At 38.4% G+C, this 19,136-nt stretch overlaps 1 protein-coding gene across 1 annotated transcript; it reads left to right on the forward strand.

Annotated features, from left to right (window-relative positions):
• The first annotated feature begins 7,788 nt into the window (after positions 1-7,788).
• LOC140980514 (DEAD-box ATP-dependent RNA helicase 45-like) lies at positions 7,789-11,755 on the forward strand. The gene is made up of 2 exons (XM_073446371.1): positions 7,789-7,967; positions 8,178-11,755. The coding sequence occupies exon 2, from the start codon at positions 8,246-8,248 to the stop codon at positions 11,576-11,578; it is 3,333 nt and encodes a 1,110-aa protein (XP_073302472.1). The 5' UTR covers positions 7,789-7,967; positions 8,178-8,245; the 3' UTR covers positions 11,579-11,755.
• The last annotated feature ends 7,381 nt before the right edge of the window (positions 11,756-19,136 follow it).

Raw genomic sequence — 19,136 nt, forward strand, 5'->3', positions numbered from 1 at the left:
TATCTTGTCTTTGGCTCCAACTAGAGTCACGATCCATAAATCTTCCTCTTATCATCGGTAAAGCCTCTGTCTGCATCAAAGTTACCAACTTATCTTCTTTATTCTTGCACTGGCTTTCTTCTCCAAGAATCACAGTTAAGACATCATTGAATTTTAGAGATCCCATAAGACTATTGTTGGCTAAGTTGATAATATGAATCTGGTAGATTTTGAAGTAGAAGCTCTGTACATTCATTTTCCACTATTTTATGCCTCATAATAGTGACTTGACCTCATACATCTTTGTCAGAGTATCTGAAACGACCTTGATTTTTTTTTTTCAAATCTTAAATCATAAATTCTAAATTACTAAATAAAATAATTTAACATAATCATCGATCATAATAATTTAACAATTTAAATCTCAAGTGAATAAAATAAAATTCTAAATCATCGACTAACCAAAGTTCCTAAATAGACCTTTAAGAAGATCGGCTAACAATAAAATCAAGCATAAAAATATCTCTAATAAAAATCCTTAACATAATCTTTAAATCATTTATCTATCTAGCTAGTGCGGAAACATAAAAGCCCTCGGGTGTGTACTACTGCACTCGATCCACTCAAGCGTCAGCACCTCCCATAAATCATCAAATCCTGCATCATACAAACCTAGTGAGTCTAAAGACTCAGCACGTTCTAAACATGGATAGCAAATATTACATATACAATCACATGCATTAAAATCGTACTTTTATTTAAAATAGCTTTTGAACATAAATAAACCATATAAAATCCTGTTAGCATAATTAAATCATAAATCGTAAAATCATTTTAAAATAACTTTAAGCATAAATAAATCCTTTAAAAATCATTTAAAATAAGCTTTAAGCATAATTAAATCATTTTAAAAATAGCTTTAATCATCATCGTAAATCATATATCATAAAATCATTTTTTTTATCATAAGCTTTCAATCATATATCATTTTGGGTGAAGTTTGATCCTTGAAAGTGACTAGCTTTTATCTTTTGATCGACTGCAGTCTTAGCTCCACATGGTCCATGGAGGTGGGCACTAGGCTCTACCATGGAAATACGATCGTTGGGATCTCTCTGGAGCCTTTTCCCATAGACAGGGTACCTCTAGGGCCTTGGCCCGTAAACGGGATCCCTCTGAGGCCTTGGCCCGAATATGAGTTCTCTTTGGAGCCTTGGCCCTCACATAATCTCCACAAAATCATATATTATATCATTTGTCACAGTCAATTCACATCCCTCAAAATATTTTTCCTTTTCTTTAAAAATCATAAAATAACACAGCTTTCCAAAAATAGTAATTTAAACAATATAAATTGCACAGCTTTACCATAAATCATAAAAATACATATTATCATCAAATTTATCATTTTAAATCATATAATATCATTTAACATGTGTTATGATCCTTCGGGACGCTGCCAAGCGTTTTCGTATTTTCCTGGGTGTAAAAAGATCGTTTTGCCCATTTACGTAAAATTCTCGAATTTATCTTTTTCTCACTTTTAATGACATGAGATTATTCTAAATAATTATTTAAGCTTAAATATAATTTTCCATAATTTTATGAAGCTTAAAACTAGGTTTTTCAATTAATTCTTTAATTAACGTTTCATGCGACGATAAAATCACGGATAAATCCAATACTCGATATTTTGATCCCAAATTTTAAACATAACATTTTTAGTATTTATCCTACCCTTCCAAGTCATGAGCCACACCCGTGGACCCATGGAATGAATTTTAGTTATTAAAATCTCGTTTTTGACCCTTCGAGGAACACACCGAGCCATCTCCCAAAATACTCGAGCCACCTTGAGCCAAACCCGAGCCAACCCATCTAGCCACCCTACTGACCCAGCCCAAGCCCCTGACCAGCCCCTTAAACCCTAGAAAAGCCTGCTGTCATTGGACCCGATTGCGTGTCTGTGTGTGAGTGAGTCTCCTTGTATGTCTAGGACTCCTAACCCAACTAGGACTCTTCCAGCCTAGCCACCACCGAGCCCACTTGACCCTAACACACCCTAGACCACGGCCAGATCCTACCCAGACCAGCCCAGCCCCTGGAACCCAAGCACGAAGCACCTGAATCAGAGACAACCACCTGCACACCAAAGCTTCCCCTCACGGTCTCCCCTTTTTGGCTCGAGCCACAACGCACCCAGCCACTCCAGCCCTTGGCCCGACCCATACCCATCATCCTAGGACCATGATGGACCACCCTGGCTCGCCCCAGGCCAGCCGCGAGCCCCTCTTCTCAGCCACACACTCGCACGAGGAGTCCGTACTCAACGGGACTCCTCCAATGCTGCGAGCAAGGCTAGGACCCTTCCTGACCCTGACCCACGTCTAGCACAAGCCCCCCTCGAGACCTGGTCGAACGCTAAGCCCCCATGCATAGTGATTGAGACACTTGAACCACCAAGCACACAACCAACGTTTCTCTTCTCTTTTTTTTCTTTCTTTCACGGTTGTTCTAGCCTATTTCCTTCTATCAATTTATCATGTTTTAATCAAAATCAATCATATTTTATCATGTATTGACAGCGTGCCCCTTGGGTTCATAACGATTCTTTCAAATAAACGTAAAATCGTCGCGTTTTTTAAAATATACGTTCTACCGTAAAAATAATCGAACAATCATATTTTTCATGTATAAACAATTAAATCCAGCATAATATGATTTGTATGCTGTTAAAAGAGTTTAGGAAATGTGTCTTTGCGTTTATAACGATCGAATATACGATCTTCGGCGAGGATGCAACGTTGGACGATCGGACGACGAAGAACACAAGCTTTTCTTTCTTCCTAAATTTTGAAAATTTGAATTGTGTGTGCAAGGGTGATTCACAGCTGATTGTAGGAGATTTATGAGGTTTAAAACACATAGAAACTTATTTATAATTTAATTAGCATACTAATGGGCTTTGGTTTTGGGCTTGCAAGCATAGGGGTTATTGGGCCTACTTAATTAATTAAATTGGGCTCAATAACACTTACTTAATTAAAACATAAAATTTTATAAAATAAGTTTCAATAAAATAATAATTTTGATCTTTTAAAACTCTTTGTTTGTCTAAAATCGGCTTCCCAGGAAAAATCGAGCCCGACTCGTAAAATAATTCGAACTCCAAAATTCTTAGGAAAATTAAATCATTTTTAATCATATTAGGAAGCCTTGCCATTAATTAAAGAAAAATAAATATTCTTGTCTTGGTCGTCCTCGGTCTCCTTTTCCCTGCCTATTATCGAATATTTGGGTAAAATCCTTAATTTCATGAAATCATGTCATATTATCATTTATTTATGCAATCATACATTTAATCATATAATAAATATCATGCTAGCATTTAAAATCAATTAAATAAAACAATTAAGCAATTAAAATAATTTGCATGCATATGGTTTACGTAGGTTGATTTTTCGGACGTTACAGTATCACATATAACTTTTGTTATCTCAGAGATACTTGATAGTACTTTGTCTGCTATAGACAAATGTAAATTGGCAACATCATTATCATTCATCACATTCCACTTTCCATCATCTGTCATTTCCATCAGTCTATCTCTAATAACCGCCAAGCAATTCTCCTTTCTTAAAAATGTTTGTATCTTTATTTTTCATAGCATAAAATTGCTTCCATTGAACTTTGTTATCTCGTACCTTACTGTCATTATGTCACAACAATTTACTAGACTGTACAAAATTATCCCGCCTTAATAAAAAATCTATAAAAAAAAATTTGATGTGGAAGATCAGTCTAGGCTGCAATCGTAGAGCATACTCAGAATTTTAAGAATTTTTAAACCGAATCTCTGATACCACTTGTTGCAACAAGAGATAATAATATGAAAATAAATTATAAAACTGGATAAACGAGATTTACGTGGAAAACCGCTAAAAACTATAGGGTAAAAACCACGGGCAAGATAAAAAGAATTTTCACTATAATATTTATGTTGTACAATCACTTACTATGTTTCCAAAGAGAACATATACTCTCTTAATACAGAAAAAACACATCACAAATATTATAGAACTAAGCATCCAAATACTATAAGAGGAGAGAAAGTGAAGGATCGGTTCAAGCACCCTTGAAGGTGCTTCAAACACAATATTCTCCACGAGCTTCAATAGCTCGTGTTCTAAGAATGTTTACACCGATTAATTAAATCGAGTTTGATTATAAATAAAACGGAAAACAATAGAAGTAATCCTTTGTTAAGAAAAACTGATATATTTTATATACTGTGCAACTGAATGACTGAAAAATATAGGGAATCAGTTCTTGGCATATATCTGATCAGTTATGGTGAAAACTGAACTAACGAATGCTCTAACTAATCAAATCAGTTTGAAAACACTAGTTAATCAGTTAGATACACAAAATATATTTATGGATGTTAGGAGACTTCAACTGCTCCTACGTCACCCCTTCTACTTCCTCGGGTAGGATACACTAGAGGACTTTGATTTATACAAAACCTTGTACAAACCCACTCAGCTTAGGACTTATCCTACTACCTAACTGAACTCTTAGCTTAGACTGAGGACAGCACCTTTCAGCCAACACTTATTTAACGTCTGTGTGTCAAAGATTACATACATAAGTTTATTGTCTTTGTGCAAGACTCACTCAGATATTCAATAAGCTCAACTCTCTGATATATGTGAGTGATAGTGTGTGCGTGTGTGAGAACTGAACAATGAATGCCACACGAAGGTGTTCCCACACACTGAGGGAAATAGGGCTTCTACACTAAGCTGATAACACGTTCAAATGTTCTCTCAAAATTGGGCTGATTGCTTCTCTCTTTGAGCTGATAAGACTTTTAAGCGTGCCCTCTCTTCTTCACACACACTTGTTCTGTCATGTTGGTCTTCACTGATCTTCTATTTATAGGCGGGAAACTGATCGTACAGTGAGACTTAATAATTGTATCCATTGCAGCATGAATGTGTTCCTTGAGATTCATGTCTCGACTTTTCTGACAGCCATTCTGGAACATTTTGTCTTTAAGAATTGCTGCAACGTCCATTATTATACCTTGATCGTACAGATGCTTTTGTATCCTTGTGCGTAGCTGGAATCCACTTGGATAAACTTATCTTGATCTGCAACTGATTGATTCCTAACTGATACTCCTAACTGGTCATCTGAACTGATATTCAGTTGGGCTGGTGAAATCAGTTGAGTCGTCAGTTGAACTGATTTCACTCTTTCAGTTGAACTGGTCAGCTGGACTCTTCATCAGTGGAGCATTTCATCAGCTGGCCGGGCTTCTGAAGTTCTCTTGCTGAACCACCTATCAGCTGGACAATCAGTTGAACTGTTCTTGATATATCAATTGAGATGATTAAGTTTGGGCAATCAGTTGACACTTTCAGTTTGTATTTCGATAGCTTCAGTTTTGGCTCGGTAATCAGTTTCATCTTCCTGCTTATTTTGATAAATCATTAGAAACAAAATAACAAGTTTTGTTATCATCAAAATTAAGATTGCGAACATGAAATGTTCCAACAATCTCTCACTTTTTGATGATCACAAAACTTGAGCTATTAAAGGCGATTTTAAAGAAAAATTTTAAAATTTAAAACCGATACACTGATTCTCCCCTTTTGTGAGAATAAAAAATATTAAAAACAGTTAAAAGGAATTTTCAGTTCGAGGGATAAGAAATATCCCCCTCAAGAACTGAATTCAAAACGAGTTTAAAAACACTTTTCAGTTCGAGGAATAATTTTAAAGAAAACTCCCTCTCAAAAACTGAATTAACAACTTCCCCTAAAAAATATAATCATTTACTCGATTAGTGAAGTTTTAGCATCATTCAAGCAGTTTAGGCAACAAATCTTAAAATAGCACTTCAGTTACATAAAAGCTAACTGGATAAACATGATGTTTATTTAACCAAATACGCGTCCCTTGTATCATACATTTACGCACACCAGCAAGTGTAAGGGAAATTACTTATAAAATAGCAAATTTTAAATAACATTAAATATCAGTCAGTTTATACATAATCGAACTGAATATACTAACAACTGATCGCCTTGAATGCTTCGAATGCTGCATCGATCTTGAGTCTCTTTGCCAGAAGAGCAGCTAATTTGACTTGAACTCGATCTCTTTGCTAGCTAACTGGTCGAGCTGACTCAAATTGGACTCAACTGATGATGAACAGCATTGATCATTACTCTGATCTGATCTGGCAATGAAGCAGCGGTATACTGCTGGTGATTAAGCTCCACTTTAATTATCCAACATCTCAATATAGCTGAGCTTCTTTTATTGATCTACTGAACTGGTAGGCTGACAACCAAAATCTTGTCCACTGAATCATTTGAGCATTTCATCAGCTGGCCGGACTTCTTAAGTTCTCCTGCTGAACCACCTATCAGCTGGACAATCAGTTGAACTGTTCTTGATATATTAGTTGAGCTGATTCAATTTGGGCAATCAGTTGGCACTTTCAGTTTGCGTTTCGATAGCTTCAGTTTTGGCTCGGTAATCAGTTTCTTCTTCTTGCGTTCTTCGATAAAACATTAGAAACAAAATAACAAGTTTTGTTATCATCAAAATCAAGATTGCGAACATAAAATGTTCCAATAGAAAGAACTCGATGAATGATGATTGGAACGAGGGGAGAGATCTGCCAACCTCCATCCATCAACATTAATTGCCGACATGTTTTATATCCCAAAACTATGACAGAACAACCTTTGATCGGTTACGGTCAAGGTTATGGATCAAATCTATTGACCCAATTAATCGGAGCATTGACCACTGGCACGGTTCGGGTCTAGGTCCAACCCGATCCCTAACAAGGTCTAGTTGGAAATATGTATACGTCTAGTTTAGAGGTGGTCGGTACGGTTAAATTTTGGATGTCGTATACCATACCGAAAATACCGATATGAGAAAAATGATACCGTTATCGTACCGAATTTTCGACACGCTAAAGTTCAGTACAATATCGGTAAAATACCGTCATACCGAAAGTATAAAAAATTCATTTTCTTTTAATTCCAAGGCCAATGATCACCGATACTAAACAAATATATCAAAACAGTCAAAGAGATCAGGAAAGATATATACAAAACAAATTCAACAAGACAATAAACACCAACCGCAACATGTGTCTAGAGATCCAAGACATCAATGAACACTAATAAACTTCAGCCGCAACATGTGCGACTTCTTCATCCGCTATCTTTGCAACAATGTCTGAGGTCCTGTGATTTCTGAAGCCTGTCAGCTTTTTAACAAGTTGAGGCCCATCATACAGTTTTCTAGCTAGCTGTAAGGTTAGACGATAAAGATAAGACTTCTCAACAGTTTAAATTCTCAACTATGAGCTGAGTTGATTCACTGAACATTGATTTGGACTATTCCAATATGATGAGTCCAAACAAAAGTTAAATTCTTTATTTTGGTAGTTATTGATATATATTGTTTTATACCAAAAAAATACCTTATATTTTTTAAAAATTTAACTTTATTATTTAAAAATATTATATATTATATATTTTTAATTTATATATATTATTTGGATATTTCAGTATATACTAATAATTTCAAATTCCATATCATTACTGTACTGAATATTTCGGTATCGCCACCTTACCGTATCGAAAATTTCGGTATACCAAAAATCTCGATAAATTCGATATTTTGTCGATACGATAACCTCGATATACCTAAAATTCGATATTTTTCTCATCCTTAGTCTAGTTTATTTAGATTTATTCTGGGTTGGAGGTTTAGTACATTAGTTACGTTTCTGAGTGAGGAAAGTAGAAAAGGAGAACATATAAAAATTAATGGGAAATAAGATTGAGCCCCCCACCCAACCGACCGGAAGGGCAAAAAGGAACAGAGCCTTCTCAATCCAACGATCCCATTCTAGGGTTCCCAAAATTTCTCAATAAAGAAGTCTAAATCTGGTTTGGGCTCCTTATACATCGAATTCTTAGCATATTTTCTGGAAAAACACTATGTTTTGGTCGTAATAATACTTGATGCGTGCGCACACCCACCCACCCTATCAAACACACGCCTTACGATTCATTTATTAGTCAATTCTTTGTTTTTGTGTGTCTTGTGAACTCGAATTTTTTTATTTTATTTTATGTTGCGTGATAATGTTTTTACAGGATCCTGTTCTGCGTTTAAGACTTGAATTTGAAATCATGAATTGATTAGTTATTTGAAGATCGATCCAATGGAAGAGCGGAAACCACGTAAATCCAGGAGGGATGCTTCTGAAAAGGAAGAAACGAAGAAAAATAATCGTGAGAGTGAAGATCGAAGTTCTGAGAAAGACAGGAATAGGGGCCGGCATGAGAAAGAAAAGAATGATTTAAGTAAGTACAGGGACAGAGAAACTCGCAAGGATAAGCACGGTGAGAAGGACCATGAGAGGACGAAGAAGAGTCGTAACGATGACAGAGCTCGAGGCAAGTCCAGAGGCAGAGAAAAGGATGCTGAAATGTTGGAGTTAGACAGAGAGAGGGAGAAAGTTAGGGATAGGGATAGGGATAGAGATAGGGCAAGAGAAAGGGGAAGAGAAAGTGAGAAGCAGAGGGAGAGAAGGGGGAGGGAGAAAAAAAGGGAGAGGGACAAATACAATGAAAAGGATAAAAACTATGAAATGTCTAGGTTGTACAGCAGTAGTGATGATGATAGGGACCATGGAAAACGGCGCAGGAAAGAGGAAGATTGCAAAAAGAGAGATGATGAAGTGAGTAACAAGCAGAACCAGCATAGGGATGACAGTCAAGACAATGGCCAACGGAAAGAAAGCCATGAAGAGTCAGTAATCACTAAAGGAAACTCTCGGGAAGAAGATCTTGCTGAAGAACAGAAGAGACTGGATGAAGAAATGGAGAAACGGAGAAGGAGAGTACAGGAATGGCAGGAATTAAGAAGAAAGGAGGACCTTGAGGTGCAAAAACTTGAAGGATCAGTCAATACAGATGAAACATTGTCTGGAAAAACATGGACCCTTGAAGGGGAATCTGATGACGAAGAAGCAGCTCCTGAGGAAAGATCAGCAATTGATGAGGATGAAACTGTCAAGCATGTTATGGAGGATTCCAATGAGATGTCCACTGATAATGAGAATGTGTCCATACCTGCATTGCTGAGTGATAATGATCATGCTGCCGAGGATGATGAAATTGATCCATTAGATGCTTTTATGAACTCTACGGTGTTACCAGAAGTTGAGAGGCTACACAATGCAGGGGAGTCTTCCAACAACTTGGGTCCTGATGTGGCTCAAACAACTGAAAAACAAAACTCTGTTCAATTTAAAAAAGGTATGACTAAGACTATGGGAAGAATAATTCCTGGAGAAGATTCTGATTCGGATTATGGAGATCTCAAATATGACGAAGATCCACAAGAAGATGAAGATGATGAAGAATTCATGAAACGGGTGAAGAAGACTAAAGTTGAGAAGCTTTCTATAGTTGACCATTCAAAAATTGATTATCCTCCCTTTCGGAAGAATTTTTATATTGAAGTGAAGGAAATTAACAGGATGACTTCCGAAGAGGTCGCGGCATATAGGAAAGAACTGGAACTGAGGATACATGGGAAGGATGTCCCAAAACCCGTCAAGAATTGGCATCAGACAGGATTATCAACTAAAATACTGGATACCATTAAGAAACTGAATTATGAAAAGCCAATGCCTATTCAAGCTCAAGCCTTACCTATTATAATGAGTGGGCGAGATTGCATTGGTATTGCTAAAACAGGCTCTGGCAAAACGCTAGCATTTGTTCTGCCAATGTTGAGACATATCAAGGACCAATCTCCATTGATGCCTGGAGATGGGCCAATCGGGCTCATTATGGCTCCCACAAGAGAGCTTGTACAACAAATCCACAGTGATATCAAGAAGTTTGCAAAGGTGATGGTTCTCAGCTGCGTGCCCGTATATGGAGGTTCTGGGGTAGCCCAGCAAATTAGTGACTTGAAACGAGGCGCTGAGATCGTTGTTTGTACTCCTGGTAGAATGATCGACATTCTATGCACCAGTGGTGGTAAGATTACAAATTTGCGCCGTGTCACTTACTTGGTCATGGATGAAGCTGATCGAATGTTTGATATGGGTTTTGAACCTCAGATTACTAGAATTGTCCAAAATACACGACCAGATCGTCAAACTGTGCTCTTTTCTGCCACTTTCCCGCGTCAAGTTGAAATTTTGGCACGCAAAGTGTTGAATAAACCTGTCGAACTACAGGTAGGTGGGAGAAGTGTTGTGAACAAGGATATAACCCAACTTGTTGAGGTGAGACCTGAAAGTGAAAGGTTCCTTAGGCTGCTAGAATTACTTGGAGAATGGTACGAGAAAGGAAAAATATTAATATTTGTCCATACACAAGACAGATGTGATGCTTTGTTTAAGGATTTGATTAGATCTGGGTATCCGTGTCTCTCACTTCATGGAGCAAAGGATCAGACAGATCGTGAATCCACTATTGGTGATTTTAAAAGTAACGTGTGCAATTTATTGGTTGCTACAAGTATTGCTGCTAGAGGTTTAGATGTGAAGGAGCTTGAACTAGTTATTAACTTTGATGTTCCTAATCATTACGAAGACTATGTTCATCGTGTTGGTAGAACAGGGCGGGCTGGTAGAAGAGGTTGCGCTATAACATTTATATCTGAGGAAGATGCAAGATACGCACCGGATCTCGTAAAAGCCCTTGAATTATCTGAACAGAGTGTTCCTGATGATCTTAAAGTGCTTGCGAATGGGTTTATGGCAAAGATTAATCAGGGGCTTGAGCGAGCCCATGGAACTGGTTATGGTGGTAGCGGTTTTAAATTCAATGAAGAGGAGGATGAAGTGAGGAAAGCTGCGAAGAAAGCACAGGCAAAAGAATATGGATTTGAGGAAGATAAATCGGATTCAGAAGATGAAGATGGAGGAGTGAGAAAAGCAGGTGGCGACATTTCTCACCAAACTGTCCTTGCCCAGGCTGCTGCTTTTGCCGCTGCTACCAAAGCTAATGCTGCTCCATCCCCAACACCTATCTCAGCAGCTCAGCTCACTTCAAATGGTGGATTGCCTGGTGTTCTTGGTTTGGCTATTCCTGGCGTATCAGCAGTGGTCCAGGGAACTGGACTGCCTGTTACCAGCAATGATGCGGCAGCTAGGGCAGCTGCTCTGGCAGCTGCCATGAACTTACAGCATAACCTTGCGAAGATTCAGGCTGATGCCATGCCTGAACACTATGAAGCAGAGTTGGAGATAAATGATTTTCCTCAAAATGCTCGATGGAAGGTGACACACAAGGAAACTCTGGGCCCAATCTCTGAATGGACCGGGGCTGCTATTACCACGAGAGGGCAATTCTTTCCTCCAGGCAAGGTTGCTGGACCAGGGGATAGAAAACTCTACTTGTTCATTGAAGGCCCTACTGAACAATCTGTCAAGAGGGCAAAAGCAGAACTCAAGCGTGCCTTGGAGGATATCACGTCTCATGGATTATCGCTTCCAGGATCAGCACAACCGGGCCGATATTCTGTCGTGTAAGAGCAAGTTTTGCTGGCCCAGATGCTGACTGATTTCTTTTTTCCATTGGGATTTTTGAATTGAGACTTATTGGTGTCATTAGTTGCCCATTTGTACTTTAGCTCCAATTACAGATATTTAGATTATTTGTTGTAAGAATTCCTTATCTTATTTTATTTTATTTTGGCAATTTTCTTCTTCCCTTTTCTGAATTTTAAAACTCTGCTGTTGTTTCTTATGCCATTGAAATTTCTGGCAACTATAGGTTTACTGCTGACTCTAATCAATCTGTTTTCTGGTAAGAAACTTGGATATTTTTTTGATTTCTTTTTTGGAAATGGAACCTCATTGGAGGTCTGCGGTTAAGTTTATTTTCCTTGGTATATGATCGAACAAAACTTGTACCGTAAAAATCTTTGTAAAAATTAATAATATTTAAGGTCGAAATAATCGCAAGTGCACGATGTTAAGTAATAATATAGTGTATGAGAGTACGTGTAATGCCCCAGATTTGACGACTGTCCCCACTGTACTAAGACGAGTCTTTCCCGCGTGCTTATGTCCTCACTCACACGTACCCTATAAAACTTCCCAGGAGGTCACCTATCCCAAAATTGCCCAAAGTCAAGCACGCTTAACTTTGGAGTTCTTATGTGATGAGCTACCGAAAAGAAGATGCACATTCTTGATATGAGTAGTACCAATCAAATCCTTTAAGTCCTTCTCAACTGCAGAGTCCCATACCTGAACAGTTTCGAAATCCCTCTTCTTCCGGTGTAAGATCGGTTCATTCATGTTCCCTCCACCTAGAAGGCTGTCAAGAGCCGCTCATTGTCCGTGCAACCTCATGGAATCGACGATCACCACCCGCCTTCTTCGGCCCCGGGCCTCACATGCCCACCAGCTTCCGTTTGGTTCGTCCCTGAACCACATCGTACTAGGAGAGGTCGGCTCTGATACCAACTGTAATGTCTCGGATTCAACGACTGTCCCCACTGTACCAAGACGAGTCTTTCCAGCGTGCTTATGTCCTCACTCACACACACTCTAGGAAACTTCCCATGAGGTCACCCATCCAAAATTGTCCCAAGTCAAGCACGCTTAACTTTGGAGTTCTTATGTGATGAGCTACCGAAAAGAAGATGCACCTTCTTGATATGAGTAGTACAAATAAAATCCTTTAAGCCCTCCTCAAATGCACAGTTCCATACCTGAAAAGTTTCGAAATCCCTCTCCTTCCGGTGTAAGATCGGTTCATTCATGTTCCCTCCACCTAGAAGCCTGCCAGGAGCTGCTCATTGTCCGTGCAACCTCATGGTACCGGCGATCACCCCCCGCTCTCTTCGGCCCCGGGCCTCATAGTACGAGTATCGTTCCTCTTAAGACTGTATTTCGCAATTGTTATTTTCAGTTATTAAACCTTTAGCAACGATAATTTGGATGATTGTTTGCTACTATGATGATTAAATAAAAGTTCAACAAAATAATTTACAAATTAAATGATGAAATAAATAAGTTAAAATTATTGAGTAAAGATTCAATGAGAAATGAATTTGTTGGGAATCTCGGTTCACCTAACCTTTTCCAATTTACTTAATTAGTTCGACAATAATCTATGCTTTCGACGAGATTTTCTATCCAATTGAACACGTCCTCTCGAGCTATGCCAAACTAATTCATCACAGTGAAGTAATTAAATCTCTTTAATTATTTATCAAATATGAATTGCATGTCGTTCTATGAAATCCCCTAGCTTTCGACCTACTGGATTATGACTATCGACGTGTATCCGAGTTCATATTTCTATGTAAATTGTAAATCCAAGGATTATGCTACTCGTTCCTATCACGGGCTATTCTCTCGAACTCACTCGCAATATGAAATCGTTATTAAAGTTAGCTAAGCTTCAACAACTCAATGAAAATAAAAGCACAATCAAGAATAAATCAAAAGTCGATAGATGAATTAACTAAACTCGGTTTCGGGATATGATCCCTTAAATCCTAACAAATAATGAAAATTAGCTACTATAATTCATGATCAAACTAAGCAAAACAATATTTAATCAACAAGATTTAAACTAGAAATACTAGACGTGACGAAAACGCGAAAAACGTTGCCCGGATATCTAGAAATTTTCAACTCCAAGCTTTCATCAAGACTTTTCTCTCTTCCAAAACTTTGTGGCTGCTCAAAAGTCTCTCAATTTTCGTCCCTTGGGTTCCTTTTGCAGCTTCCGCCTTTCCAAGTTAGAAACAAGCCAATAAAGAAAATTTCCTTGTTTACTCGCGCCAGGCGGTGGGCGGTCAAGAATCACTGCCCTAGCGCGAGGTTTTCTGTAATGTCTTCTCATGCATCTCGTGCTGGGGCAGCAAAAAATTACCGCCCTAGCGCGAGGTCTTCTATTGAGCTCGTGCTTCTTTAGCCTCTCGTGCTGGGGCGGTCAAGAAATACCGCCCTAGCGCGAGGTCTTCTGCCCAAACATCATGTTTTTGCTGTGCATGCGCTGGGCAGTCAAGAATTACCTCGTCCAAGCTTCATTTCCGGTTTAATTATCTTCTTTTGCGTAGTTATCCTACACATTCGTACAACTCAGTGAGCGGTGATAATATGCAATAATATAAGATAAAATGAACAAAATGTATATGGAATGCACACACACACAATGCAAACACACACAAAACTAATGCAATAAAATACGTAAAACAACACCTATCAACCCCCTCATACTGACTTTTTGCTTGCACTCAAGAAAAATAGGTCATAGACCTCAACTAAGGCACAAAATAAGACACCAAATAAAAGTACTAAAACAACCAAATCGATGGCGAAAGAGCAACTGGCATCTAATGTCTCTGCGGGTTTTTGAACTAGATCCCATCAGTCAAATCACAACACTCATTACCACCCATTTAAAGCACCACATAGCATTTTTATTTGGACGGAAAATGTGTTCGTGTGTGCGCTATGGGTTCTACTAGCTTGTACTTCAGATAGCTTTGTTCGCAAATCATGTGAGTCACCAAATCAACAATTCAACGCAAGTTTTCACTCTCCTGAGTTCCGTTTCTATTCGTGACCAATCAGTAAACACAATGTAGTAGAATTTTATGGTTGCACAACGATATTTAGGGGGGTAATGTCAAAATGTGCTCAAGTGGTCCAAAAAGATTGGGAGTACACCGATCATTTTCATTATGCACCTGTCAGAATTTTCATCCGACATTCCTCAACGTCGTACATATCCATCTTTTCGCCCTATGGATAAGATTTCATCCCGTTTTGGCTCCCTCACACCTTACATCCCTTTTTGTTTTTCACTTTTTTTTAATAATTGCATAATTTTCTCATGTGTACTCCCTAGGCTCTGAATATAAGGCATGTTCATTTATTTGGCTTAGGGACGAATTTTCAGGTTCTATGCACGATTGAAGATAAGGTTATTCAAGGTTTACTAAGGTTTTCTACTTGAGTTCATGCTACTGGTCAGGCACTCTTTTCAATAGACATTCATTCAAGTTTCTACTCGCATCTCATGTCTCTCCAGTTTCCTTCACAAATTTTCAAACTCGACTATCATTCACACAACTACCAAAACCCACCATATGTGCATATAAAAATTCATAGTTCATGCTAAAGGGGTATTAATAACGAGTGACAAGACTAAGAAACATGTAATTTATCAAGCCCAAAATCATCATCGGCTACCAACCTATTTGTTTCACCATCAATTGACAACACATGCAATACACAAACGATCCTCGACCACTTCATACTAAGTGTGTGCGAAAAACTTGGACCGGTGTCTCGGTTTTAACCCGGATCCACCCGAATTTCAACCAAACTTTTCCCGGCTTGAAATATGACTTAAACCTACATGTCCAGCCTAAAATCCACTTATTCCAGCCTATTTATGACTCACAAAACAAGCCTGAAAGTTGCTGAAATTTTTTTAGCGTCTCTCGAACTTCAACCTTAGTCCACCAAACGTGCAACCCTTCGACCCTAGGCCCTACCAGCTCGTTCTATCCTTGGACAAACCCTTCTTAGCCCATCTTAGGACCCTCTTGGACCAACGTAACTCATGCTCACAGCCCCATACACACCGTACCACTCGAACACCCAAGCAAACGCACGCCCAACCCTCCTTCGAAGCAAGATCGGCTCCTAGCCTAGGGACCTCTCTTCTCCCCGAGACCAGCTGAGTATGGACCTCCCATAGACCTTGGTTGGACCCTCCTGGATCGCACCTTGGCCTGGTTCAGCCCTCCCTCACTCGAGCCTACCGTGCTCTTCACCAAAACAATTCAAAACCCTAGCCGAGTAGGAGCATCCCTTTGGCCTTCACCTAAACCGTGCCCACCCTCGACTCCAGCATCATGTTACCTTAGTTTCTAGCATTATTTTGTTATATTTTTCATGTTTTTGTGATTTCCTATTGATTTGTTGATACACAATCATGTTGGGAGTTTATTTCATCAATTTATATTGTTTTTTATTTCGTTTTCGTGTTGTATTAGTTTAGGAGACTATACCGAACGATCAAATTTAGTGTCCATAATTGTCGTGATTTTTAGAAGTTAGATTTTCATTATTTTTACACAAATCGGTGCATTTTTTCACCTGGCATGCATGCAAATCAAATATTATGCAAACAATTTTGGCACTCTTGGTGGGACCCCATTATGCCGTCAAGAGGAAAGAAAACGCCAATCAAGGGGTTGGGGAGCCTCAGCCAAGCCAGGAAGAGGTTCACGCTCAGCTGACAGAGCAGCCGGCTGCTGAAGAGCCGACCAGGGAGTTGGATTTGCATTCAAGTAATGTTCCAGAGGTGTATGCTCATATTTCAAACCGTTTGGTTGAAGAGTTGTGTAACGTCCCGAAAATTTGAAGATCCACGTAAACCACATGCATGCAAGTTATTTAAATTTGTTTGGTATTTTATTAAATTGTTTTAAAGTATTAAATACATGTTTATTTCATTAAATTATTTTTAAATATTTTTATGCATTTTATGGATAATTATTGCACGATAGGATTTATTTCATGAAAATTTTAAAGGTTCATGCATTAAAGATTTTTAAGTTTTTTTTCGCGCTCGAACGAGGAACGTAGATCGGATAATTTTCAAGAAAATTATTTTAATTACATGATTTATTTTTATTAATTAATATAAGGTGTTTTAAGGTATTTTTCAAGAATTGAGATTTATTGGGTATTTTTACCCGCATTATATTAATTTTTAAAGGTGCGCAAATTTTATCGAATCGGGGGACTTTTTGAAGGTTCGGCTAATATTTTCAAAAACTTTCCAACACAAAATATTTTTCGAGAGTGCATTTGGATTTAATGGGCCTATTTTTAAGCTTATTATGCCTAAAAATTTTAATTAATAATTAATGCTCATTATTTTGATTATTACCTATTTAACTAATGTACTATGGGCTACCCTACATCTAAATAATTGAACAAGCCGACCCCCCCTCTCATTCATGTCGGCAATTGTGAGTGCATTAAATGCATGTCGGGAGTCAACGAAATTGGGGAAAAGAAAGTGGGCAGACAAATACAATGCAGTTGGGGCAGCCTTCTTTGAAGAAAATTAGAACACAGCAGCTGATTTTCTGAAATGGCGGACGAAGGTTCACACTGAATGATGCATCTATAAATAGAGGCATCATTCATCATTTCAATGCATCCCATTCTCAAGCACCATCTTTATTGTCTCTCTTCTCTCCTATTAGTTCTATAATATTTGTGAGTTGTTTGTTCTCCTGTATTAAGAGAGTGTGTGTTCTATTTGCAAACACAGTGAGTGAGTTGTACACCACAAAATATTATAGTGAAAATTCTTTTCATCTTGTCCGTGATTTTTACCCTAATAATTTTTAGGAGTTTTTCCACGTAAATCTCGGTGTCCAGTTTATTCTTTATTTTCGGGTTCTATTATCTCAAATTACCGCAAGTGGGACCAACAAGTGGTATCAGAGCCTTGTTTTAAAATTTATTAAAATTCAAAGTATGCTCTGTGGTTGCAGCCTAGACTGATCTTCCACATCAGAAAAGATTTTTTTGAGATTCTTTATTTAAGACGGGATTATTTTGTCCAGTCTACTAAATTGTTGTAGACATAATGGCGGGCAGGTACGAGATAGCAAAATTCAACGGAAGCAATTTTATGCTGTGGAAAATAAAGATACAAGTAGTTTTAAGAAAGAAGAGTTGCTTGGAGGCTATTGGAGATAGACCGGTGGAAATTACGGATGATGGAAAGTGGAATGAGATGAATGATAACGCTGTTGCCAATTTACACTTGGCTATAGCAGACGAAGTATTGTCAAGTATCTCTGAGATAAAAACAGCAAAAGTTATCTGGGATACTATGACGAAGATGTACGAGGTCAAGTTCTTACACAACATGATTTTCTTAAAGAGAAGGCTTTATACTCTTCGGATGGCAGAATCTTCATCGATGACCGACCATATCAACACATAAATACCCTATTTGCCCAACTCACTTCCATGGGGCATAAAATAGGGGAAAATGAACGTGCGGAGCTTCTACTTCAAAGTCTACCAGATTCATATGATCAACTTATCATCAACATTACCAACAATATTCTTATGGGCTTTCTAAGATTAGATGATGTCTTAACTGCGGTTCTCGGAGAAGAAAACCGACGCAAGAATAAGGAAGATAGGTTGATAACCGCGAAGCAGGCAGAGGCCTTACCGATGATAAGAGGAAGATTTATGGACCGTGACTCCAGTGGGAGTCAAAGACAAGGTAGATCAAAGTCGAGAAGTAAGAAGAAAAATATTTAATGCTTTAAATGTGACGGTAAAGGGAACTTCAAGAAAGAGTGTACGAGTAGCGACAAGAGTTCTCAAGGAAATGTGGCCAGTACTTCAGGCAGATGTGAAATATTATTCAGCGAAGCATCAACATTTGCAGAAGACATTCACAAATTTTGTGACACATGTATTATGGATTCAGGAGCGACGTGGCATATGACGTCTCGGAGAGAATGGTTTGATCATTATGAACCAGCCTCAGGAGGATCTGTATTCATGGGAAACGATCATGCCTTGAAATCGCTGGGGTCGGTACTATCAAAATTAAAATGTTTGATGGCACCATTCGCACCATACAGGAGGTACGACATGTGAAGGGACTGACAAAGAATCTTTTGTCCTCGGGGCAATTGGATGACATCGGGTGCAAAACACGTATCGAGAACGGGATCATGAAAATTGTGAAGGGTGAGCTTGTGGTTATGAAAGCGGAAAAAGTTGCTGCAAATCTGTATGTACTTTTGGGAGAAACACACAAGGAGGCAGAACTAGCTGTTGCATCAAATGGTTCAGGAGAAGAATTAACAGTGTTATGGCATAGAAAGCTAGGGCATATGTCAGAACGGGGGTTGAAAATTTTCTCAGAACGGAAGCTGCTGCCGCGACTTACAAAAGTGTCACTACCCTTTTGTGAGCATTGTGTTACCAGTAAACAACACAGATTAAAGTTTAACACTTCTACTGCCAAGAGCAAAAGCATATTGGAGCTGATTCATTCGGATGT

The sequence above is a fragment of the Primulina huaijiensis genome, chromosome 7, assembly GCF_012295235.1.
Source record: "Primulina huaijiensis isolate GDHJ02 chromosome 7, ASM1229523v2, whole genome shotgun sequence".
Lineage (NCBI taxonomy): Eukaryota > Viridiplantae > Streptophyta > Magnoliopsida > Lamiales > Gesneriaceae > Primulina > Primulina huaijiensis.

Coding starts and splice junctions, on each gene's coding strand:
- LOC140980514 (XM_073446371.1), top strand. CDS start 8,246: ATGGAAGAGCGGAAACCACGTAAATCCAGGAGGGATGCTTCTGAAAAG.